Raw genomic sequence first — 24406 nt, forward strand, 5'->3', positions numbered from 1 at the left:
TGATTTGAGTTTGGATGCGTCAATGCCAGAGCTTTGTCGCTTTGATACAGTAAAACAGTAGCAGACAGAATCCCAAACTGTGATGGTTTGATTGAGTACGTATGTGAGTCTGTCACTTTTCCAGTTTGTCATTTTCTCTGAACAGACATTATATTCCAATAAACTTTGGTTATTATTATTCATAATTCTGTGTTCTATTTTTACTTTGACTTTATTAGAGAATCGTCAAATGGGAGTGTGAAGTGTACTCAGACAGTCCTGTTAGTATCTACATTGTTTATTCATTGAAACGCTATGAACAAGCAATATACTTCGAATGACAAGGAAGGGCGACATGTCCCTCCAGACACTCGTTGAATACAATAGGTTACATGAAATGGCAAACTTACGTTCCCATGAGGAAAATAGTACAAGTCAGTCGATGTTCTACAAGCAGAAACTGCAAGTGAAATAAACAAAGGTTTATAAAATCAGATAAACAGGATCATTTACTTGTTTGAGTTCAGCACTTGAAATCCAAGTGGTTGTAGTTTGCTGCCGACTGAGATACGACTGTGAACCAAACCCTGCTCTGCATGTTGCAGTACAAACCAATCCCTGTTCTACATGGTGCAGTGAAGACCAAACCTCTATAACCCCTAGAAAAGTGGCAGCTGTGTTTTTATGTACATTCAATCCAACGTGTTGGAGTGATATCAGGTAAAGGCGTGGAGATCCCACCAAGAAAACTCACATTTTCAGTCACTGCCCTCAACTAGCGTTAATAATTGCATATAAATGACAAGTACCCGATGGTATCATATTGCATATGGTGAGATGTATACATCTCAAATATATCTATTTTCACACAAGGCAAAAATGCATATTGCAATTCACAAAAAAGTCTTATCTTAGATACTTAACTATTTGGTACTTCGATAACAGGGCCCCAAGTTTTGTTTCAGACAGTTCTGTTGTACAACATTCATTTGGTAAAATATGTACAGTAAAATACCAGAATAAATGAGAAAGAAACCTTATATATATATTTACAAAAAACTGCTCAGTTTGGCTCAAATGGCTCAAATAAGCAGAAAACACATCAAATTACAATTATCAATCATGACGCTAAAAAGAATAATACATTTGCTAAAAAAATACAGTAAATCCCTTTTTAACACACATAAGCAGATAAAACGTACAACAATACATTTTAACAAGTGTTCCTGTGCGTAAATCTAAAGTGATTCATGTAGTTCAAACTTTCAGTCTAAAAGCTTGCCTGTCATCAATCACAAAATGAATCAAAATAATAATAAGAGTTCGGGTGCTGATTGTAAAGAGTGATTTCTAGAGGTAGTTGTGTCTCTTGTCTCTACCAGCTGTCTACTTGGGTGCACCATGTGTAACTGTCTGCACTCCAGATCACGGGCATGCCTTTGGGCACCTCTCAATCTGGAGTATGTGGATATATGAGATCATCTGTAAAAAATGAAATATTATGGGACATCATATTTGGTATTTTGGTATGATTCATAGGTTACATTACAAATACTAGTGTATAATTAATCTTTGGTGTTAGCACGGATTGAGTGTTCATAGCAGAAGTAATGTGTTGATACAGTATTTCAAGTATCAAAGGAACTATGGCCTAACACTCTGGTCATACAACGTGTGCAGGCATCTGCAGCAGAGTTACATTCGTGGCTTCTTCATTTGAACAACAAGACATTTAGATTTTTCTTCTTAAAAAATAAGAAAATTGCCTGAATAAATATAATTTAATAACAGCAAATCTAAGACACAATTTCTCCTGAATGCACCTCTGAGCAAATCACCAATTTCAAGAATGACCTGAAATTGACCTGAAAGTATATTGCTTAACTGATAGTCAGCAAAACCAGACTCTACAATTAGCCTACGCTAACTTCATACTTGAAATATAAGAAAATATGAATGACGGAATTGCTTTAGCAAGCAACTGTGTTGTACTTGAGGAAACAACACTTCCCACAATCCTCAGTGAGGCCTTTCTCTGGAGGTCCGGCCCTAAGATTCCTGGATGCTGTGTCCGTTGCCATGGTGTTTGTAGCCGTTGGTCTCTGAGTGGTTTAGAGCCTCTCTCTCCTGGCCAATGGTCTGCTCCTCTCGGGCCACCTTCTGCTGTATCAGGCATCTGCGATGGTAGAACAGGTATCCAGGCAACAGGAAGCCAGCCAATGAGAAGATGAGCATCCCTAGGTTAATCTGATGGACAAAAACAGTCAGCCAATTACACGGGGTAACCAAAGATGTTCAGTAGAAAAGTACGATTTATCCATGGGTTATTGAATGTTAACCTTGTAAAGGGGATGTGTGTGTGTGCGTGTGTGCAGCAGATGTTCACATAAAATGTGTTATAAACGCCATGATTTCAAACACAGCTGCTAGACCTGTGTGTGTGTGTGTGTGCGCGTGCGACTCACCCAGTAGGCGTCCCCGTTCAGTGTTGCCACCATGAGGATGAAGAGGGGCTGCTGCAGCAGAGCGAACAGAGCGCTGATCATCGACTGGAGCCCCGTCAGAGTCCCAAAGTGGTTGGAGGGATACCTGAGAGAGGGAGACCCACAGAAGAAGGAGCAGGAGGACGTGAGACAGAGCCAGTGAGGGAGCCCTCGCTTCAGCGAATCTTTCCACAGCGAGGGGAAAGGTCCAAGAGACCTTTCACTTGTTGGAGATTGAGGGATAGGAAGAAGACAGATCAGAGTGAGGAAGTTGAGTCTGGAGCAGTTCCAGCTACTAGAGTATAGTAAGAGTGCTGCTATGTTCCAGCTACTAGAGTATAGCAAGAGTGCTGCTATGTTCCAGCTACTAGAGTATAGTAAGAGTGCTGCTATGTTCCAGCTACTAGAGAATAGTAAGAGTGCTGCTATGTTCCAGCTACTAGAGAATAGTAAGAGTGCTGCAATGTTCCAGCTTCTAGAGTATAGTAAGAGTGCTGCTATGTTCCAGCTACTACAGAATAGTAGTATGGTTTAGAATAGGAGTGCTGCTATGTTCCAGCTACTAGAGTATAGCAAGAGTGCTGCTATGTTCCAGCTACTAGAGTATAGTAAGAGTGCTGCTATGTTCCAGCTACTAGAGAATAGTAAGAGTGCTGCTATGTTCCAGCTACTAGAGAATAGTAAGAGTGCTGCAATGTTCCAGCTTCTAGAGTATAGTAAGAGTGCTGCTATGTTCCAGCTACTACAGAATAGTAGTATGGTTTAGAATAGGAGTGCTGCTATGTTCCAGCTACTAGAGTATAGTAAGAGTGCTGCAATGTTCCAGCTACTAGAGTATAGTAGTATGGTTTAGAATAGGAGTGCTGCTATGTTCCAGCTACTAGAGTATAGTAAGAGTGCTGCTATGTTCCAGCTACTACAGAATAGTAGTATGGTTTAGAATAGGAGTGCTGCTATGTTCCAGCTACTAGAGTATAGTAAGAGTGCTGCAATGTTCCAGCTACTAGAGTATAGTAGTATGGTTTAGAATAGGAGTGCTGCTATGTTCCAGCTACTAGAGTATAGTAAGAGTGCTGCAATGTTCCAGCTACTAGAGTATAGTAGTATGGTTTAGAATAGGAGTGCTGCTATGTTCCAGCTACTAGAGTATAGTAAGAGTGCTGCAATGTTCCAGCTACTAGAGTATAGTAAGAGTGCTGCAATGTTCCAGCTACTAGAGTATAGTAAGAGTGCTGCTATGTTCCAGCTACTTGAGTATAGTAAGAGTGCTGCTATGTTCCAGCTACTAGAGTATAGTAGTATGGTTTAGAATAGGAGTGCTGCTATGTTCCAGCTACTAGAGTATAGTAAGAGTGCTGCAATGTTCCAGCTACTAGAGTATAGTAAGAGTGCTGCAATGTTCCAGCTACTAGAGAATAGTAGTGTGGTTTAGAATAGGAGTGCTGCTATGTTCCAGCTACTAGAGTATAGTAAGAGTGCTGCAATGTTCCAGCTACTAGAGTATAGTAGTATGGTTTAGAATAGGAGTGCTGCTATGTTCCAGCTACTAGAGTATAGTAAGAGTGCTGCAATGTTCCAGCTACTAGAGTATAGTAGTATGGTTTAGAATAGGAGTGCTGCTATGTTCCAGCTACTAGAGTATAGTAAGAGTGCTGCAATGTTCCAGCTACTAGAGTATAGTAGTATGGTTTAGAATAGGAGTGCTGCAATGTTCCAGCTACTAGAGTATAGTAAGAGTGCTGCAATGTTCCAGCTACTAGAGTATAGTAAGAGTGCTGCTATGTTCCAGCTACTTGAGTATAGTAAGAGTGCTGCTATGTTCCAGCTACTAGAGTATAGTAGTATGGTTTAGAATAGGAGTGCTGCTATGTTCCAGCTACTAGAGTATAGTAAGAGTGCTGCAATGTTCCAGCTACTAGAGTATAGTAAGAGTGCTGCAATGTTCCAGCTACTAGAGAATAGTAGTGTGGTTTAGAATAGGAGTGCTGCTATGTTCCAGCTACTAGAGTATAGTAGTATGGTTTACAATAGGAGTACCGCTATGTTCCAGCTACTAGAGTATAGTAGTATGGTTTACAATAGGAGTGCTGCAATGTTCCAGCTACTAGAGTATAGTACTATGGTTTACAATAGGAGTACTGCTATGTTCCAGCTACTAGAGTATAGTAGTATGGTTTACAATAGGAGTGCTGCAATGTTCCAGCTACTAGAGTATAGTAGTATGGTTTACAATAGGAGTACCGCTATGTTCCAACTACTAGAATATAGTAGTATGGTTTACAATAGGAGTACTGCTATGTTCCAGCTACTAGAGTATAGTAGTATGGTTTACAATAGGAGTACCGCTATGTTCCAGGTACTTCAGTCCTAATGCAGCGGTACAGAGGAGTGTAGGAGGGCGGCTGCAGTACTCACACAGCTGCATACAGGCCTCCACAGCAGGAGTGGATGAAGCCCCTGACCATGGTGTGCAGGATGAAAGTCAGGATCTAGAGACAGCGACAACAGACGCAAGAGTCACTCACTAGGTTGAGAGTGATGTGGGCTGGGGATGTTGGTCGTTGAGCTGAATTATGTGTGTGTGCGTGTGCGTGTGTACCTGTAGGGGCAGGTTGTCTATGAGGCAGAGTATGCCAAAGATGAGCAGCAGCAGGTTGGTGAGGATGAAAGCCCTCATGGCGTTGGTCAGCTTCTGGATCTTGGCGTCTCTCAGTGGCTGCCTGTGATTGGACACGGACCATGAGAGTGGGCGGGGACACCTTGGCTCATCAACTCATTTTGTCGCTTCGTTTACATGGCACTCATCCTCAATTCTCTGTTGTCGATGTGTTCTCTCTTATTCTGGCCATCTTTCTCTCGGTCACACGCTCTTAAATTCAATTCTCTCTCTCCAATCTCTTCCCTTTGTCCCTCCCAACCTATTTCTATCTACCCCCCGCCCTAATCTCACCCTCCCCCTCTCTTCCCTCCCTCCTTCTCTTACTTCTTCTCTGTCACGCCGTTCTTTTCCTCCTTGCACTCCTTCATCTTCCAGTCCATAATGTAGCCAATCAGAGGGCAGGTGACCAGACAGAGCAACTGCAGGGTGCCAAAGATGGACGAGTAGAAATCCACTGAGGAGACACACACACACACACATACTTAAATACCAAACATGTATTCCAGCAGCATGCAGTGAGGTGCTGTCTTGTTAGATCCATATGTAGCTAAAACAAGAGGCAGCTTCTCACCTTTCTTCTGTGCTTCATGGGCGATGACCTCGGAGGCTGGAGACACAGCAGACATCACAGCGTTATCACTCTATCACAGCACTATCACAGTATCACAGCACTATCACGCTATCACAGTACTATCACTCTATCAGAGCACTATCACTCTATCACAGCACTATCACAGTATCACAGTACTATCACTCTATCAGAGCACTATCACTCTATCACAGCACTATCACATTATCACAGCACTATCACTCTATCACAGCACTATCAGATTATCACAGCACTATCACTCTATCACAGCACTATCACAGTATCACAGCACTATCACTCTATCACAGCACTATCACAGTATCACAGCACTATCACTCTATCACAGCACTATCACTCTATCAGAGCACTATCACAATATCACAGCACTATCACAGTGCTATCACAGCACTATCACAGTGCTATCACAGCACTATCACAGTGCTATCACAGCACTATCACAGTATCACAGCACTATCACAGCACTATCACAGCACTATCACAGTATCACAGCACAATCACAGTATCACAGTGCTACCACAGCACTATCACAGTATCACAGCATTGCTCCAGTATAAGGCTGTATTGGCAGAGACCTGCATGATACAGCCCCTTTGTCACTGGTCACTCAGACACTCGTCTGGGACAGTCGTTCATTTGCACCAAAGGGACTGTAATGTTAAAATGACCATCACACCTTAATGACCCACCTCTGGAGAGGTGATCTCAACAGTTGAAGAGGAAGGTGGACAGAGGAAGACTCTGAAATGATCCTTAAAAGTTGTGTTCTTGTAGTTCTAAACAGCTTTTAATGTCCTGTTTGATATGATTTAGTTTCTTATTTTATGTATTGCATTCTAGTAATACTTTAAATATTGTAACTTGTTTATTTGCAGGGTTTACAGAGTTTGTGCATGCAGTAGTCCAAAATGTGTGTACGTATTCCCATGTCTTGCAAAGGCATCCCACTTGGTCGACTGCAGCCTTGACTAAACCGGTGATGGTCCATTTAGAATTTGTATGTGTTAGACAACCTTTCTTTCATATGGCCGGTGTCCCTATTTTTGCATGCAGGTTTGGGTGTATATATGGCAAAGCTATCCCAATCACTTTGAGTTGTGTTTACTGTACGAGATCCGGTGCGTTAGGCTCCTCGTTTCATTGTGAATACCTTCGTTAACGATTGCTCTGAAGGTATGTTTGTATTTGATTATGTTGCATTATTATTGTTTTGATCATCTTACTACTTAACTAATAAACTATCATTGTGCATTTAAAATGACTGGTTCTCCTTGTATGTATCTAACACACAAATGTGGCGAAAACCTTGATCTATATTAAAGCATTATCACGCCCAAGAAAAGATTGCATTGTGACTGTAACACAAACAACTTTTGTCGTACGCGCGACTTTGGGACCAGACGATGTGACTTTGCTGCAGGGCTACTCACGGTGGGGGTCGCCGTGGGTGACCTGGAACTCCAGCATCTTGTTCATGGCGCCCATAAAGAAGATGATGCGCAGCTGGGACATCCCCATGGTGATCAGACTCCACAGGAATATGGGCGAGAAGACGGACCTGCGGAATGAGATGGTGTCTGAGAAGGAGGGGGGGGGGGGGGATAGAGACAGTGGTAAACAGACAATCCTAAAAATAAAGAAGAGAGTTGGCCCTGCGTGAGTTTGTTTCTAAGCACCTGGACATATTCTGTGTTCTAGGTGTGTGTGTGCGTGTGTGTGTGTGCGCGTCGGCAATTCTAGGTTTAAAAAGTGGGGGTGCAAAGGGTAGCAAATGTATTTTCTTACTTACGAAAAAAAATGCCCCAAATTAATAGTAGATCTTAACATTTCAAATTAATCATTAGAGTACAACAATCCATGATAGAACATACAACTCTGACATCGCTTTATGTTCTAAAATCATTTCGTAGTTTTTTTTCCAATTATAATTTAATTTGTTTCATCCCAACAGTAGGGGGTGCAAATGCACCCCCTGCACCCGCGACAAAATCGCCCATGTGTGCGTGCGCGTGTGAGGGGTCCCAGACTCACTCTGTGCGTCTGACGCTTCGGGAAGTTTCTCCAAGGAATGCCTCACGTCTCCGTTCTTCTGGCTGAGCTTCTCCACGGCCCCCTTCCCCTCTCCAGCAGGCAGGGAGAACTGCTTCCTGTTCACCGCAGACCGAGGGAGGAGAAAGAGAGGGAGGGAAACAAACCAAATTATATCGAGCAGCTCTTCCAGGTCTATATCCGAATGTGCTTGTCCCAGAGTTCCGGTGACGGTTCCCCGGTTCCCCCCGTCAGCGTTCCGGGGGTGTTTCTAGAACGTCGCTGACCTGTAGTCGACCTCGTCGGGGGTGGGGAAGCCCTCCACGGGCCAGTTCAGGAAGCAGTTGATGAACACCAAGCCGGCCAGCCCCGTCCACACCCACATGATCACTTGGAACGACACGCCCGCGTCATAGACCAGCTGGCGCAAACAGAAGGGGGGGGCGGGAGTTAGAAAGGAGCCTCACTCTTACGCCACAGAACCTTCCCGTTTGCCACGTTCGGCCTCTTTGGCGCGGAGATGCATGGGTGGAGCTGCGTCCCCTTTTGATGACGTCGTAGTTACCTTGACTCCAGGGAAGGTGACGGCGGAGGAGGCGTAGGAGCCAATCATCAGAGACATGATGGTGGAGCTCAGACTGCCAAACATGTTGGGCAGCTGAGGGTAGGGGGGGAGAGAGGGAGAGAGGGAGAGAGAGAGAGAGAGAGAGAGAGAGAGAGAGAGAGAGAGAGAGAGAGAGAGAGAGAGAGAGAGAGAGAGAAGGGATTAAAGTTAGATACCATTGACACAAAACATGGAGAACTACAGCACCCAAAATCCCACAGAGATACAGCTGCTTTGTCAGAGAGGTACTAAAACTACTGAGGTTCTATCACTCAGTGAACACGGCATTCTGCTCTGGATGAGTTGAGAGTGCAGTGATTCAATTCAACCACTAGAGGGCAGACTGATTCTGACTCATTGAAATAGATTTATTTTGTGTGTGTGTGCGTGTGTTAATTGTGTGCCTTCCAACTGATTTCTCTGGCAATACACAAATTACATTAGAAAGTTAAACTTTTAGCAGCGGCAGACATGAATTGAAGCACCACATGATGTAAATCCCATAGTTTAGTTAGGCATAGTCCGAAGAGGATTCCACATTTTCCGGTCGCAAATTCTGACGGATTCTTGTATGACAGGAGCGAAAAGAGGATTTCGGGGTTCCTACATTTCCTGTAGCTCTGATTAGCTATCTCTAATCCTTGTTCAAACAGAATTATGCTCTTGGATTGATCAGATTAGGCCGGAAGCATGGCACTGGATGTATGTTCTATGTGGAACTATGTAGCGCCTGTGAGTTCTGTACCAGTCTGTCTCACCCCCAATAGAATACCTCAACTCTCTTAATACACTGTTGGGGCGACAGCCTCGAGCTAGCTCACCCTTAAGAACAGTGTGAGATGAATCCCAAGGAACAAAGGAAAGTCTCTCCTTCACCTGAATGAACAGTCAGAAGTGGGACGAACATGAGGCATCTGCGATGAGTTAAAACAACCGAGGTCACCGGAACATTCTAGAACGTGAACGTTTCGGGGGCTCTGCTGGGGTCTCGTGCAGCTGAGCACACTGCAACGTGACCGGGTGTCACCGAGTGGAGCGTGTTTGAGTGTGTGAAGATGTCAGTCTGGCTCCTGTTTGCCGTGCTCTCTCGCTGCAGGATGGGGTGGGCGAGGCGGGATGTTGCACAACCTCCTCAGCAGGTACGTTGGGGAAGGAGACGGCGCCGAGCGTGACCTGGCTAAACACCCGTGCTCTTTCAGCGTGTTTCTGAGAACGGACATACTTGGCGTCCCCAGGCGTGGACTTCGGGGCAACTGATCAGTGTGTGTGTTGATTTTGGAAGACAAGCGAGAGGGGCCATTAGGTATTTAAGTATTGAAGTTTGCATCTCTTACAAATGTCAAAGTCAACTTGTTCGAGCCATGTTAGATGCCAATCCCTACGGGGTCTGTGACAGCTACTGTAAGGTCCCGGTAGAGGCCACAGCCCCGTGCCTCTGGGTGTGTGCGTATGTGGAACTGTACTTTGGGAGAGAGTGAGTGAGATAGACAGTGTGTTCTTCGGGGAGAAACTTCACGGGAGAATGCGTTCCCCGGCGGAATGTGTGTGTGTGTGTGCATTTGAGTGTGTGTGTGTGTGTGTGGAGGAGAGGGGACCATTAAATCAATGTGAAACCCCTTCACATCAAGTATGACTGACAAGTCAGGTACATAAGGGGAAACGTGAGACTTTCAGTGAGAACTTTGGAGACCGACAGGGAGAACGAGGGATACAAAGAAAAGAGACGGCACCTCGAGTTACTCAGAATTGTTAAATACATGTTAGGTACATCATTCAAAGAATGTGTGTACATAGGAGAGATTGTGTGAGAAAAGGAAAAGGAGGTCAACGTCACATTGGAAATGAAACTCAACTGTGGGGTTTATTTTACGACGGGAAGCCCCTAACCTTGATTAGGAGCTGCTTCATCTAATTACCTCGGACATCCTCACGACAAATCTACATCTACCATCGCCTCTCTCTCGTCTCGTTCTACTTTCATCTTTAATTTAATTATTTCTGGTCTCTGTCTTTCTATACACGGTTTCTCTCTCTAATGTCGGTCTCTATATCCCTCTCTCCCATGTGACTCCATGGTCTCTCTCTCAAGTCTGTCTCTTCTATAATGGAAGAGCCTTCCCAAACCTCAAACTGCACCTTCGAGGTTTGGGAACAGCACCTTCAGTCTCAACGGTGGGAAGGACTCAATGTCTTAACCTCAATCCTAAACACTTTAACCTGACCATCGTAATCCCAATAATCTTTAACATAACCCAATTTCCCGTAATCCCAAACACAAAACGTTGACTGAACATCTATGAATTGGCCTTTCACATACAGCTCTCAGCCTGCGCCTCATGCCAGCCGGCGGCACTCCACTTTAGACGAATAGCTGAGAATTGGGCCAAGTCGGGCCTACGCAAGCTCCATGTGGAAACCTGTGAAGCCATATGACATCTGCCCTTGAGACCTACTTCTAGTTCGGGTTTCTCGACTGGATAAATTGAAGAACGTGTGCTTGGCCTAGTGCCCATCGATAGCCTTCAGTGTGGGTATATACTTGTGCGTGAAGTGGCGGGGGTCAGTGAGTGCTACAACTCCGTGTACAACAACGAGTGTCTAGGTGTGATGTGTACCCACATTTGACGATCTGTCGGCTGGCCAAACTTCGACCAATGTCGACCACGTTGTGCATGAACCGTTGTGAACCTGGATATCAGGACAACAACATCTGAACGCGCAACACGAGGCTGTGTCGCCTCCACAGACACTCAGAGGCTCTGTTGATATGTGTGTGTGTGTGTGTGTGGGCATGAATGTGTGTGTCTTTGTGCTTGGCTTACATTTCAAACGGCAACAACAATGTGGGACCCGTTCTACCCAATCAGAGAGAAGGAACAGAGAAGGGCGGGGGACAGACGAGGGCAAATGTGTCAACATCTTTACTGTGTGTGTGTGTGTGTGTGTGCGTGCGCATGATAATAACTGTGTGCTGTGTCATTGAGGAGGGAGGGTAGGGCCACGAGGACGACACAGGCTCCAAGGCCAAACTGTCAGCGAGTTTACCTCCTGGGGTTTCTGAGTGTGTGCTGTTGCCAAATACTGAACTCGGTGCCAAGACCTTCACGCAGCTGGGGGTGTGTGTGTGCCCAGATGCCTGGCATGTGTCTTGTTCCTGAGCAGTCACAGAGGGACGCGTGTGATGAGGCAGCGTGTTAAATATAGACCCCCCCCCCATGACTTTGTGCTGTTCCTTAAACGTCCAGCCTTGGGGGGGGGGGGGGGGGTGACATCACACAGGTGAAGGGTCAGGGGTCAGGAGAGCGACATGCGGAGGGCGGCTGGTTATTTGTCGCTGATTAGCCTCTGACCTTTGACCTCTACGAACACCCACTCGGAAAACGCGCTCCCGATTTTCCCTCCTGATATCGTGTCAAACGGAGAGAACTTGACCCTAAATAGGACTGAGGTGGAACGCTGGGAGGGAAGGGAGGTGAAAGTGAGAGGTTGGGAGAAAGGGGGAGGGGGGAGAGAGTGGGGGGGGGGGGAAGAGAACAGATGAGGAGGCCGCGAAGGGTGACGGGGGAGAGAGGAGGAGAGCGAGGAGTGGAAAGAGGTGGAGAGGGGAAAAAAAGAAAGGGGGTGTGGAGGAGGAAAGAGAGAAAAAACGTAGTGTGCTCAGTAATGCCCTTGTGTGTTTTAGGCAGAGGTGGGTGGGCGGGGACAGCATGAGGGTGTGCGCTCAGGCCGGTCCTCTGATTGGCCGGAAAACATGTGAGAGACTTTCCATCGGGGAAAACAGTCATGTGCAACTCAGGAGATGCCTCTTCTCTCACACAGCCACACGCACACAAACAAACAGCCCCACGCACACGAACACCTGTTCAGACTCCAAATACAAGCGGAACTCACGTCACCAGGTACAAACAAACGCACGCAAACAAACACATGGGACACACCACTCTGTTCTCTCTGAAGAGCGACCCTGGCTGGTCACTCCCGGGTCAATAGGGGAGGAAGTGTCCTGGCGTACGTCACCCGTTTCAAAACTCTGACAAAAGACAAACAGTGGAGCTACTGGGGAGGACAGTGTGTGTTCTGCCGTGCGGAACTTGGGGGAACTCTGGTTGTGTTCTACGCTCTGCCCCCCCGCCACACTCGTGTCATCGCTCACCGTGAGGGAGGTGAAGGTCAGGCAGATTCCTCCGAAGCCGTTGAAGGAGAGAGCGAGGAAGATGAGAGCGGAGAACACTGGAAGACGGGGGGTGGAGAGAGAGAGCTCGTCATGTTGAAGGAAGTGGTTTGAAATGAGAAGGTTGTCAAACATTCTTGTGTGTGTGTGTGTGTGTGTTACTCACCACTAGGGTCATAGGAGGACAGTGACATTATAGCACAGGAGAGACCAAAACAGAAGCTGTGGAGAGAAAGAATGTAAACATTATATCCAAGACTTGGCAAAATAGCGTGGCTTTCACCCCCTTAGAAAGGGAGTGTTGAGACAGGGAGCGATCAAACAAGAGAGAGATGGAGGGAAACGAGAGCAGTAGGCTACTAATGAGGGTCCGATAATAAAGGATCCTGTCAGATTGACACACACATCCTTGCACAAATGTAGAAAACGATAAGCAGAACACTGAACGGGTGCATTTTTGGTTCTAGTTTGGACCCTAGAGAGAAGTGTGCTGTCTGGGGTTACTCTGTATACAGGCTACATCACTGCGGTCCGTCGTAGCTCAGCATAGACACTAGCTACAAATGTCTTTGCATGGGTAGTAAACCATTTCCATTTTTGTGAATCACAATTCTTTATGACACAAATGGTAGATTTATGGAGTGTTCAATCTGCTATTACACACTTGTTTGCATATAGTGTTATTTATTTCATGCAAAATTATGACGGACGCAATTTTTCCCCCATCACTTTTTCAACTTGATGGACTTTTCCAATAAAGTCAAACTTTGCTGTCATCCTTACACAACTGTTTTAAATGACACCGATTTAATATGAGTGATGATAACCTAATGCCAAACTCAACAGTTTTTCAAAGATATTCTGAGATAAAACCCCTTTTTTGTGTGTCACACCATAGAACACACACTCTGTGTGTGTGTGTGTGTACAGTTTTCGGTCTAATATATACAGTATATCTAGGTTATAAGGCGGATATCACCCTGCATCGCTTTTGAATGGCTAACTCATGTGTCATACTCAGTTATGTGCATATCAGATTCCACATGACACACAAACACACTGGTCTGCATCCATACTTTCAATGACACTTTGTTCTTTTTTGATGCTTCACTTCCTCAGTACGAGATATCTTTCACAACTCCAAGGAATGTGGTTGAACTTGACCCAAGCATCAACTTCTGTCTGCACTATTATATTTATGATATAATGTATATAGTACATATTCAGCTTTCCGGGCTGCATGTTTTGTTACTCATTAGGCTAATCTAGTACCAGTATTGGTATATGTTTGGAAACAGGGTTGGGCACCTACCAAACTTTAAGGTGGGACTAATAAGCCCCGCCCTGGTGGACAGGCTATATAAACATATATAGAGAGAAAAAATGCTATATAAAGTTTCCTCCTAGTAGCCGCCAACTAGGATACAGGGATTGACTTCAGATCTCTGTGCTTACCTGCCAAGGAGACGCAGGGGGCGCGGCCCGTACTTGTCCATGAGGATGCCGAGGGGCAGGGTGGCGGCGCTGAGGAGGAAGGAGCCAATGGTAAAGCCCAGATTCAGCATCTCTTCCTGTTCCACGCAGCTTAGCCAATCCTCCTTATTCCACACGGTCCCATTAGCCACAAGGGTGTCGTTTTCCTCTGTGGGATGGAGGAAGGGGGTAAAGGAGAGAGGAGCAAAGAGGGGGACACAGCAGATGGGGAGAAGGGAGAGAGAGAGATAGAGAGAGAGAGAGAGAGAGATAAAACGTTGAGAGAATGCGGCTGTGAACACGAGCGTCTGAATCAGATGTGTACTTCTGTGTGTGTTTCTGTGTGCGCGTGCGTGTTTCTGTGTGTGTGTTTCTGTGTGTGTGTGTGTGTGTGTGTGTGTGCTGTACCTAAGCAGAGGTGCGAGTAGAAGCCCTCCCTCTTCAGCATGATGAGCAGGGAGCCCCAGCCCAGCAGCACGGCCGAACACAGCAGGTTCTCCAGCACCGCCGTCACCGCCATCCACCAGCGCCGCCCGTAGGCCTGTGCGAGCGAGGGGGCCATGACTGCTCCGGGGAGGTGGAGGGGTGGAGCCAGGGGAGAAAAGGGCAGAAAGGAGAGAGTCGGGGGGGAGAAGAGGAGTCCGTGAAAGGGGGAGGGATTGAGAGAGTAAGGGCCAGAGGTTAAGCCAAGCGACTGTAAAACTGGCATTCTAAACTGCATTCCGCGTCGCGTCGTGCCTAACAACTCCCCTTACCTGTTCTAAAATCAGCGCAGACCACGGCCTCTTGGGGCTTATTGCTTAAGTTCAACCTGTTTGTGGAGGGCAAGGCATTGCCATTTAAATTCCATGAGATGCCGCTGACCTTACGGAGCTAAACCGTCAAACAGCACACGCGTTTCTGTGGAGCCCAACCCAGCTTTCTCTCTGTGTAACGACCACATCTGGTCAGTCGCCAAGGACAACCGGCCTCATACACACACCAAGAGTACACACACTTATAAACACAAACAACTTCCCACTGCTAATCTATCTACCAGGGTCACCTCACGCTCTGAAATGATTCCAACTGTCTGGTCGTGACTCCCTATGCATACACAAGCGTAACACGCAGCGCCCGATAAATACAAATACAACTCGAAACGGCCTGTTAAGGGATGTTACAACAGGGAGCGAGGGTGAGGAAGAATGGGTGGTGGGGGTGTTCCGTTTGAGATAAGCGTTTGACTGTTGACGAACTCGGAGGGGCTCGGTAAGTCCGTTGACTTTGGCTAAAGTGTCTGACCACCGACTGCAACAGGAAGCCCTCTCAGCGACCTCATGGGCTCGCGTTTGCCAGAGTCTGTGCATGACATGTCGACTGTGGCTGAGCGAGACAGAGAGCATGTGTTCCCCACTGAGGGAATTGAGGGAGGGAGAAAACATTCTGATGGCTGTGTCAGGACTGTGTGCGCGCTTGCGCATGTGTAATGTGATTAGACATAGCCCAGCGACCCTCCTTTGTGCTCGGACCAGCTCTTAAAGAGGGGGATTTCTTTTGTAACCGACACCCCATGCTGGAATCACAATCACACACGCACGCTTCTCTTTCCCCCTCAACAATGAGGTACATTTCAAAAGACACTTGAAACTCCTTCAGACTGGAAATGTTTTACCTTGTGTAGGCCTGTTGGTCTTCAGACTTTCATAGACAGTAACTTGTCATATTTTTGGGGGGTGTTTTATGTTACTCCAGATTGGAAACACATGCTCAGATGAATCTTTTTCTTATTTGTAGGCGACATTCAGGAACAACAACGTCCTTTCTCCGCAACAACACTAAACACGCTAACAACATCAGCTCAGAATGGAACCGGTCTAGTCACATGGACTCGATTTTCAGAGGCTCTTTGAACGCACACAAACACGTCCTTTTCTTCAACCTATTACACTATTTATCTTTCCCGCCTTTTCTTTTCTTTCAAGGCTTACACTTCTTTCATCACCAACAACTCAGTCTTTCACTGAGCAGGGTTATTGTGCAATAGTTTTCTTTAGTCTGGTTCGTAAATGGTTTTAAATCAAATAACATTCGCATACAACACTGTTGCATTTAATGTTCAATATATGAGGGGAAGATTTGCCTGTATTACAATGTAACTCTTTTTACAGTTTTCAACTGAGAATGGTCAGAACAGGCTTCACACTTCTGGAAGCTCTATTATCCCTGTGGCTGTGAACACAAAACAAAGGTTTGCAAAGGAGACTGTGACAAACAGGTAATTTACAACTAGAAGCTATTTACAGGCATGTGTGAACTCTCAAGCTAACACGGTGAAGTGTATGTTCCTCGTTTGACCATAAGCACAAAAGGTGAGAGGTGATACCCAAATAAGGACCGAGACTTCCTGACAAATATACAAATCTGATGCAACAGAAAACTGCTGGTAGCAAGCTCTTAAGCTCTTTGAGCTGTGATGTGAGTGTGTTATCACAACCTGTTAACGCACTACTATTCTGTGTCGGGCCTACAATGGGTTAGAATGCATTATGATAGCCCCTATGTCCCTCACGTGTTTCGTTTCATCTTGGCTCCCCGTCTCCAAATCTCACTAGGACTTTCTCTGACCTTGACCGGCAGTGTTTATCAACTTCCACAGGACATGAAAGACGTCGTGCAAACTCTTTATCCTCTCAGGATGTAAATAAATAAACAGATCGGCAAGGGTACTTCCCTATGGAGCCTTAAAACCGCAAACCCCCCGATGCTGGTTGCCTGCTCCTTGGTCGTGAGCAGCTGTCTCTCCGCGGGCACGACCCCAAGCCAGTTTCTGGTTACCAGCGCGCAGCGAGTGGTAGAGATGTAGGGACTTTACTAAATTAGGAGAGTAATTCATGGACTAAATGTTCACCTCCCTAGCCTAAAGCGTCTCCAATTAACAAAAAAGATGTGTGGTAACTGTTTGCTGTGTGACATGTCTCCATAACACCAACTTATATATATTTTGAAAGTTTTTTGCCCAGTTCTCTAAAGATCCATTCGCTTCCGAAAAGTGGCAGCTTTTTTGATTCAGGAAGCTAGCGGCAGGCTAGCTGAATCGATTATATTCATTTGTACTTTACACAAATCATAACCATATAATAATCTAGTTAAAACACATGCGCATTCAAACCAGTATAAAAAGAAGTAGCACGAAAAACACCTATAAAAGTAATTTTAGTCAATGTGATTTGAATAGGCTACACATTTGAAGTCAAAGTGTCGTGCCACGTGTGTGCGTACTGTAATTCTGACTTCTTTGTCACCATCAGTAACTAACTAATGTACAACAACATTTAAGAAAATAAGACAAACGTAAAAAAAAGTACAACTTACTTGGAACTTTTTGTCTTCTTGAAATGTAATTGATAGCGTCGAGGAAAAGTTTAGGTGTGTCCTAAAACTAACTTTATGGACTAAAGCGTGTACTACAATACAGCTAGACAATGGTTTGGTATCGGCTGGGTAATGTAAGTTCTTTAAGTAGTAAGTAGTTAGACTCCTATAAGTTAGTCTTTGACCTAGGAAATCCCTGGTCTCTCGTGGTCAGTGATACCTGGCTCTTATACACCGCTTCTGTGACACATGTGTTGGCTAGCATTCCCCCCCCCCCTCCCCCCCTCGTCTCCAACTCCCTCCTCCCTATTTCCTAATGTTTGCATTACAGTACCCCCTCCCTCCTGATCATTTCCACTCCTAGGTCTACCTCTCATTAACTTTGGTGCTTGTTTCACTTACACCCTAAAATCATGTTTTCACCTTGGCAAATAAATCGGTCCAAAAACAAATACTTTCTGTCCTGACAATAGTGAACAAAGGTAGGCAACCTAGGCTACATATTAAGAGTGATTTTGGAGTGTTGTCGTTTTCAAATGTTTAACAAGAGAAGACGCACTGATTGTGGCCTTGCAGAACTATTTAGCCTGTATTTCCGTGCATAAAATACTTGTTAAGTTTACATTAAACTCATTATATATGCACCTCCAGTTCATCAACTGTAAATTTAGTTGTCCAAGAAAGCACTTATAGTCCGTTAAATCGGACAGGATTAACTTTAGACGACTTCTTGCAACATGGAAATTCAAGAAAGAATGGCATTTGTTTGTGATAGCCTATGTTTCATTCGTGTTAAACATTTTAGTCACAATGTGTAACTTTACCCTACTACAATGGGTCTATTCAATACGGACGACAGTGCGCTCGTCTGTGGTTTGCTGTGAGGATATCAGTGCGCTGAACACTCGCTATCAATAAATGCACACAGCTCCTTGTCTCTGAGGGACCCCTGCTGGCTTCAACTGAAACTAAAGAAGTATACTGCCACAACTATCGGATTCACTCCCAAACAGTCTCGCGCTCCCCGCCTTTATCATCAACCACAGGAAACCAGCAGTAGGCTGGCTAGGCTACTCAAAAAGGGTAAGAGACAACAAGATTAGGCCATACGTAGCCTGCAGCATTATTTATTTGTTCTTTTTTCTTTTGGTAAACAATGACATGATTAAATCAAGAGTCTTCTTAAATGGATTTCTTTTTCTATCTCTTCTCAGAATTACTTCTGTAGACAATCCGTACAGACATATACAGTTTGATTAAGAAAGAATTAAGAAAGTCCCCAGTTAAATGCTTGAACTGTTTTTCTGTCAATTTCATTTTATTTTTATTTTTTTGAAAGACCATGTTTTTATTACGTCTGAATGAACGGTGGACACTAGGGGTCACTAAGGAACGCTATTTCATTGCATCTCATTCTGAAATGTGGCTGGTTTGAGCAAGGCACATATTTTGTGGGATAACACTGGGATAAGATGTTTCACTCTTGATCTCTCCACGTGGTTTCAACAGCATTGTCTAATGACAACTAAAACAATCAACGACTGTTGAATGTTCCGTCACCAAAATCTACCGTTTTATTGCTATGGGTCGATTTATATGCACCAGTGTTGTTTAAAAAAATGTTTACATTGGACAGAAAACAATTCTTATTCACTTCCATTGTTTGGACTTTGACTATTGATTTGGCTTATAATGCAAATAGTATTTTTTAAAAGAGATTTTCCCATCTATTTCTACATGCATATATAGATTTGTGTGTGTTTCTATAATTAAACATCAGCCTCCAGTTCAATGATAGAGCTGCTGTTTGACAAAGTACGGAAAATTCCTTCCTATTAGGTCTAATTATCATTCTTAAATCTGGTTCTACTTAATAAGGTCCAGACAGCAATCAGAGCATACACACACACACACACACGCATGCATGCACACATACACACGCTCATGCAGTCACACATACACACACAGTCAATGTGGTCTTAATTTTCCTGATCACGAGTGGGAAATTGGGTGGAGGTGGAGGCCAGTTCCACAGTATCTCAAAATTTGAAATAATCCCATTAATCCATTAGGATCAAGTCCATACCACCATACCGCCCCAATATTTTGTAGTTGGACACTACACAGGTGAACAAACGCTACACAATGCATATCGCAGGCTGGACCTACACATGCAATGTTCATTGATGACCACAAGGAGGCCCCAAAGGGTAATGAAAATGAGTTTGCTAAGACTTTTACCCAAGTTTTTTTCTTAACATACATGTGGGTCTTGACTCCTGACCTGCTATTTAAAAGACATTGATATATTGGGGTCTACTGTTTCTGTGTTTGTGTGTGTGTGTGACTGGGTGTGTGCGAGTGGCTGTGTGTTTACAATAGAAGAAGTCGACAGTTGCTCTCCAGTAATTTGCACGTCTATCTCAACCGTTGCGGCACTCCAAGTCAGAAAATTAATCAACATCAAAGGATTCCCATAGTGCCGCTGGGGCTTGTGGGCCAACCAAAAGTCAGACTCTGGGAAAAGTTATGACATGGCTGAACGAATGTGTGAGAGAACAAGCGTGGGGCTCAGACGCAACCCATGTCTGTGCATAAGAGCATGAACCAATATGGGACAAGCATATTCGCATAAATATCACATAATTACATGACAGCACTGTAACCGCCGGCGACAGGGCATGATGGATGAGCGTGGGGGGTGAAAGAAAAGAGAGAGACGGGGAGAGAGCGAGAGAGCGACTGAAAATATTGGAAGGGCTGAAGTAGCTGGTGTAACACTATAACTGAGGATGGAAGGATGGCAATGAAAGACAAAACAAAAGGCTGGAGGGGGGGCTCCGGCCCTTAACTGTTGTCCTTCAACGGTGGTACATATTCTGTTTCTGCCTTTTTGAGACCGAGACTGAGACGCGCCTAGCTGAAATAGGTAATGAGTGCCTTCCAGCAGACTGTGTAAATCATAAAGGAAGGATGGGATGAAGAGAAGGAGAGGGAGAGAGAGAGAGAGAGAGAGAGAGAGAGAGAGAGAGAGAGAGAGAGAAAGAGAGAGAGATAGAGAGAGGAAAGAGGGAGAGAGAGAGAGAGAGAGAGAGAGAGAGAGAGAGAGAGAGAGAGAGAGAGAGAGAAAGAGAGAAGATGGAGACGGACAATGAAAGAGAGAGAGAAAGAAATCGAGTTAAAGAAGGAGAAAAGAAAACATAGGGAAGAACTCGTAAACGAGCGTAGAACTGTGAGAAGAAGAGGAGGAGACGCAGTGGGGGACAGGGAGGAAAAGGGGGATTAGAGAGGAGAGCAAAATGAAGAGCAAAGGGAGGAGAGGTGGAGAGGGCAGGACAGGGTGCCTCAACGTAGCTTAGTTGGAACCCTGATAAGATCACGCTGGGATTTTAAAAGCATGCTTTAATAAAACTTCAAGGGCAGATTTACAGAGGAAAAAGAAAGAGACTGAGAAGGAGAGCGAGAGACATACAGAGAGAGAGAGAGAGAGAGAGAGAGAAAGAGAGAGAGAGAGAGAGAGAGAGAGAGAGAGAGAGAGAGAGAGGGAGAGAGAGAAGCAGACAGACAGAGGGAAGGAGACAGAGGAAGAAGGAAGTGAAAGGTACACAAGAGAAGAGGTCATGACTAAACACTGATGTAACTTTTTCTTTATTTTGTCCATCCGCCCCATTCACTATCCAACACATCTAACCTTTTTAACCTTTGACCCCCCTCCACTCTTCCATGCATTGAATCGGCTCCTGTGTCAATTGACTTTCAGACAAGATTCACTGTAAGGTGTAGATGGTTTGATGATGCCAGTTTTCTCCCACTCTAACTCGCAGATGTCTTATTGCGAAGCCATGGTAGATGTGAATGTGATTTATGGCAAAATCATTGTTTGGCCCTCAGTGTTGAGCCATTTATCTCTCCCTGAACAGCAACTGGTTTGAAGAAAACAAATAAACCAGTTGAGTCCCAACGTAGACACGTTGGTGACGTTAGTGCGCTGTCTTCTTAATTCCTCTTCTCCCCCCCCATCATCCCGTGCTCTTCTCTCCAACCACAACAGTGGAACAACAAATCAGTCCCAGCTGTCACCACTTTGATTTGATTGTAGAATATGCCAATCATGTTTGATGTTGCGCAAAATCAAATTCTAGTCACTTATTACTTCAGCCTCTGCGGAAAAAACCCTTTGTTGAGGACTCTTCTGTCACAGCGTCAGCACAACATGCCTCGAAGATCAGTCATGTGACCCCGACATCTCATCTCGTCAACCAAACCAAGCGGGATGTTTTCTAATAACAGACTTTTCTTCATCTGAAGCAAATTTTGGTTGGAAGTTGGTCCAACTCGGTCATAGGAAACATTCATTATCAGTGGATTTGATGGGATTTGGTTTCAGCAAAATGATGTCACTTCTACTCTACATTATCTACGGAAGTGTCATAGAGATCATTCCAATACGAATGATTTTGATCTTGTGTGTATAAAAATGGCTGAGGTAAAGTTGGTTATGTGTGCCTCTCCAGTGGTCCTTTCCATCTCTCTCTCTCTAACAACAACAGCACGTGGGTTCGAATTAGTTTTGGTCCAGTCATGTCGAAATGCGTTTGAGTTGCAGAAAACCAACAGGGAATAAAGAAAAGAAAGTCAGACAGCGTAACGGAATGAAGAAACAGCCAAGGGGTTTTATGAAAACTGTAAAAAGATATGTCCAATGTAGGTCCTCCTTGTTCCAATGCTGGACCGAAAACTTTTTCTTAGGCCCTTGAAACAGTTTTATGTGGGAGAAAAGAAATCGACCTTTATGAGCATGCCTTAGTATTTTGAATGGCATGAGAATGTTGTTTGTGTGTTTAAATCTGGGGGAGAACACACAGGTTTGGGGAGCGTGTGTGTGTGTGTGTGTGTGTGTATAAGAGAGAGAAAGAGAGAGAGTGCAAATGGATTACTCCAATGCTGCTGTCAGTTCAGTATGCTTTTGTCTCATTGACTGGGTGTGAAGACATGTTTGGAAGTGTCTGTGTAGGTGTACTTGAGTGTGACTGTGTGCCTGAGACTGCGTGTGTCTGGCACTTGTGTGCGTGTGTGTGTGTGTGAGAGAGAGAGAGAGAGAGAGAGAGAAAGGGAGAGAGAAAGGGAGAGAGAGTGGGAGGTGATGAGTCTGTGCTTCTCGTGTAATCTGGTCTCTTCATGTGTTCCTCAGACACTAAAAGCTTTCTATTTACTTTTCACACTGCGGTCGCCTCTCAGGAGAAGGAGAGCTCCCTGCCTCCAGTCAGCCCAGCCTCCAGTCAGCCCTGCCTCCAGTCAGCCCAGCCTCCAGTCAGCCCTGCCTCCAGTCAGCCCTGCCTCCAGTCAGCCCAGCCTCCAGTCAACCCAGCCTCCAGTCAGCCCTGCCTCCAGTCAGCCCAGCCTCCAGTCAGCCCTGCCTCCAGTCAGCCCTGCCTCCAGTCAGCCCAGCCTCCAGTCAGCCCTGCCTCCAGTCAGCCCTGCCTCCAGTCAGCCCTGCCTCCAGTCAGCCCTGCCTCCAGGGCCTCGCTCTGGTCCTCAGGGGTGTCTGGACAGCTGCCTCTACCCAGCCATACAAAGCCAACGTGTAACAAAGCGTCAACACGTAAAACGCCTCATTGACTTTCCGTTGGCTTGGAAAGACCTGCCGAAAGCTCTTTCTCTTTACATTTAGTCTTTTACATTTAGTCTTTTACATTTAGTCTTTTACATTTAGTCTTTTACATTTAGTCTTTTACATTTAGTCTTTTACATTTAGTCTTTTACATTTAGTCTTTTACATTTAGTCTTTTACATTTAGTCATTTAGCAGTCACTCTTATCTAGAGGGACTTACAGTAAGTTCAGGGACATTCCCCCGAGGCAAGTAGGGTTAAGTGCCTTGCCCAATGACACAACTTAATTTTTGAACGGGAATCGAACCAGCAACCTTCTGATTAGTAGCCCGATTCCCTAACCGCTCTGCCATCTGATCCCCCTCTCTCTCTCTTTCTCTCTCTCACACTCCCTTTGCGAACGTTTCATGGTAACAGTGGGGTACAGAAGCAAATAAAAAGAAGAACTTAGTGATCTTGGATTCACCTGAGGATATGGCACGGAATATATAATGACACAACAGAGCCAACATCTTTCCTCCATGTCTCTGATTCTCCAACCCTCCCTTTTTCATGCTTCCCCTCCCCTCTCCCCCCTCCCTTCTCCCCCCTGCTTGATCTGTTTTGTATTTGTTCGTTGGAGATCCTGCCAGTGTACATGTCCACTGTCCGATCATTAGATGCCATCAAACATATCTTCTGTCATCTGTTTCTGCTCTCCCTCCATCCATCTCACCCGATCTCTCTCTCTCTCTCTCTCTCGCTCTCTCTCTCTCTCTCTCTCTCTCTCTCTCTCTCTCTCTCTCTCTCTCTCTCTCTCTCAGCCTTTCTCTTTCCCCCATCATTGCCTTTCCACAAACACACACACACACACCTTTTCTGAATCAAATCCAAAACTTTGCCCTAATCTTTCTTTGAAAACATGTCGAGAGGCAGAAGAACACAGCAATCGACAGCAAGGTGTGTTTTCGTAGAGGAGCTAAGTCAACAAGTGCAGACAGCCAGATGAAAGGGAGCACACACCTCGGTGGTTGCCTGCTCACACGGAGGACGAATTGATTAATTCGTATAAATCAAACCTGTCTCAAGCCCTCAGGGCTGCACCCCCCTGAGTAGCGGTTGGGAGCGGCCCAACCCTGCACCCTCCAGCAAAGTTAGTGGAGGCGGAATGTTCCATCGCATGGTAATAACCTAGTGATGGGGGTGGGGGGTTGGGAGGATTGGAGGGGGAGGGGGTTAGTGGGTGCGGTTAGTGGGCGCTCTGAGGTAAAAAGAAGGGAGAGGCCGCTGAAGAGGAGGTGGAGGTGAAAGAGAGGTGTGTGTGCGGTGTGTGAGGGAGTGAGTGACTGGGTGGTTAAGTTGAAAGGACTAAAAGAGGGCATGTCATAAAGAACAGGATTAGAGGACGAGGAGAGCGAGTCCAAAGGGAGATAAAAGTGTTACAAAGACAGAAGTGAG

General features: G+C 45.3%; 1 protein-coding gene across 1 annotated transcript; it reads right to left on the reverse strand.

Annotated features, from left to right (window-relative positions):
- Nucleotides 1–261: 261 nt before the first annotated feature.
- On the reverse strand, nt 262–17559 carry slc43a1a (solute carrier family 43 member 1a). The gene is made up of 15 exons (XM_084696358.1): nt 17359–17559; nt 14413–14568; nt 13987–14173; nt 12698–12753; nt 12514–12590; nt 8322–8414; nt 8044–8177; nt 7760–7875; nt 7159–7305; nt 5693–5728; nt 5446–5575; nt 5062–5182; nt 4878–4951; nt 2445–2568; nt 262–2226 (listed from the first exon to the last, which is right to left on the reverse strand). Exons 2-15 carry the CDS (start codon nt 14564–14566, stop codon nt 2029–2031), a joined length of 1647 nt encoding a protein of 548 aa, XP_084552484.1. The 5' UTR covers nt 14567–14568; nt 17359–17559; the 3' UTR covers nt 262–2028.
- Nucleotides 17560–24406: the final 6847 nt, after the last annotated feature.

The sequence above is a fragment of the Hypomesus nipponensis genome, chromosome 1 (genome assembly GCF_054491055.1).
Source record: "Hypomesus nipponensis isolate SF chromosome 1, ASM5449105v1, whole genome shotgun sequence".
Lineage (NCBI taxonomy): Eukaryota > Metazoa > Chordata > Actinopteri > Osmeriformes > Osmeridae > Hypomesus > Hypomesus nipponensis.